Consider the following 2,404-nt stretch of genomic DNA (forward strand, 5'->3'; position numbering starts at 1 on the left):
GGTGGAACCTGCGAGTGCAGTTTGGGGGGGCAGGGCCAGAGGAACCTGTGACGGGTAGGGAGAGCAAGCGCAACCCACAGGTGGGGTGGGTGGCAGGCATGACCCATGAGTGGGGGGAAGGCAGGCAAAAACCCATGGGTGTGGGCAGGGGGCAGGTGCAACCTGTGAGTGTGGTTTGGGGGGGGGAGGGGACAGAAGCAACCTGTAAAGGATAGGGAGAGCAGGTGCAACCCGTAAGGGATAGGGAGACCAGGTGGGGTGGGGGGCAGGCACGACCCATGAGTGGGGTGTGGGAGAGCAGGCACAGCTCATGTTGTGTAGAGGGAGCAGGCACAATCCATGAAGGTTAGGGGGTCAGGCACAACCTGCGAGGGGTTGGGGGAACAGGCACAACTTGCAGGTGGGGTGGGGGCCAGGCGTGACCCATGGTGAGGTGGGGGCCCCCCCAGTGAACCTACACCTGCATCCCTCCTGCCCCTCCCCCCACCAGGACCTATTTGTTTAGCTCCAGTAGTAGCAAATGCTAAAAAAATGTGGCTGCACTTGGGGCAACTTGTGGGATGGGGCTTGAGAGGACTGGCTGGCAGGGAAGCAAGAGGCCAGGGGGACAAAAAATAGACCAGTGTGGGGAAAGTGGGGATTGAAAAGAGCAACCCCAGGGCTGGGGCCAGTGACTGGGTTTTCCCAGCCCTGGCGCTGTGCAGGGGAAGTGGACAGAAGTTCCATGCACCAATTTGACCTATATCGAATGAGTCTGATACAACATAGATTCAGGTTTATCTGCAGTTTTTAGACTGGCTTGTGTGCATGGAACTTCTGTTCAGTTACAGGTCTAGATTGATTGCCAGTCACTGAGATTGGGTCTGTCAGTGTAAGGTCGGCACCAGGACAAGCTATGTTTAAATCAGGCGGCCATTTAGGAACCTGATTTAACCTTCTGAATGTCTGTACTTAGCCTTAAAGTGATCTAGTGTTTGATCCTGACAACTTCCCCCGGGATAGACCAGCAGCAGTATTTTTATAGAGTTCCAATCAGAAAATGGTCTTGGTTCCAAAGATTTACATAGTTATCCTAATTTTAAAGCTGGGAAAACTCCAGCACAAATTCAGTTTAGGTGATTAGTCTAAAGTTATTTAGTTAGTGCCTGAGCTGACAATCAAAGTCTTGCTCTAACTTCAGGGTATATTGGCTTAGTTACCAATAGGCTCTTAGTTACCAACTGAGCTGAGAGTAGAGTCCAGGCCTCATGACTTACAGTGCTGAGCACAGTATGACAGGCAAAATGTGGAGAAGAACAAAGCTACATTCAAAATGTTGAGCTTGTGTATATTTCTTGTCCCTCAGTGCGGGAAGGCTCTCATTAGACAGAGCCCTCGATCTGACTCGGTATCTCCAACATGAAACCAATAACATAGTACTTCTGAAAGGCTTGGGCTACCTGGAATCAATCTACCATGTGATGGAGAGAAGAAATATTTCCAGTGTCTCAGAACACCTTAAGGTACAATTTTAATTTGGGGGAAAACTTGCAATTGTCTCTAAAAAAAACTGGAATACACAAAGCAGCTTCCCAGTTCCATGTTCAGAAGGTATCCCCCTTTGCTTTCAATAAACAAAAGAAAAGAAAACCCTCATGTCAAATTTTCCAGGCTACAAACACCATACACTACTCTCCCTTTGTTCTCCGTTATTCAGCCTGGTGTCAACACACACAGTAATGAGCCATGACTGTGATTTCCGCTGCTCCTGTTCTTTAAGGCATGCTCCAAGGAGCGCTGCTCTGACTCATGGAGTTGCACCAAGAGTCTGGTGCTACTGAGTGACTGGCATAGCCTCTGGCCTTGCATTCCAACAGCACTGAAGCTTTCTGACTAATGCAAGCAGGAAACTCTCATGGCTCTCCTTCCCCGTGACCAGTCCTTGCCCTCATTCCCACCCTCTGTACATTACGTTCTAGCTTAGGTCAATGTAAACTGTAAGCTCCTTGGGGGCAACACATCAATAATTTCTCTCCCCGCCATATGGGAATGAGACAAAAAGCTTCTCTTCATTTCGCATAAAGATCTGTAACCATGTTGAAAAATGATTGCCAGCTGCCATGTTAAGCAGAACTACACATAATAGATGTTTTTTTAACAGTGTCACAGCTAGAGGCCCACTGTTGTCTGGCCTTGTTACAAAGAACTCATTTATCCAAAAGATGTTCAAAGAGTAGATACCAGAGCAGGGATGTGCTTGACATCTGATTATGAAATACAGTTGTAACAAAGGAATTACAACTGTAGAATTGGTGTAACTATATGTATGGTTACAAAGCAGGAGTGTAGCATGTGGCAGTAGGACTAACTGGGCTATATTCTCTCTGCAGAAGTATATCCTGCGGTATTTTAAGCCGGTGATTGA

General features: G+C 47.9%; 1 protein-coding gene across 1 annotated transcript in view; it reads left to right on the forward strand.

Moving 5' to 3' along the window:
* The window catches only part of ERAP2 (endoplasmic reticulum aminopeptidase 2), a 59,602-nt gene that overhangs the window by 45,115 nt on the left and 12,083 nt on the right, over window positions 1-2,404 (forward strand). Inside the window, exon 9 of the mRNA XM_019517199.1 lies at window positions 1,346-1,502. Within this exon, the coding sequence (XP_019372744.1) occupies window positions 1,346-1,502 (157 nt within the window). The remainder of the gene's footprint in view (window positions 1-1,345; window positions 1,503-2,404) is intronic.

Source organism: Gavialis gangeticus, unplaced genomic scaffold, assembly GCF_001723915.1.
Source record: "Gavialis gangeticus isolate Ggan-Ray unplaced genomic scaffold, GavGan_comp1, whole genome shotgun sequence".
In the NCBI taxonomy this organism is placed as follows: Eukaryota; Metazoa; Chordata; order Crocodylia; family Gavialidae; genus Gavialis; species Gavialis gangeticus.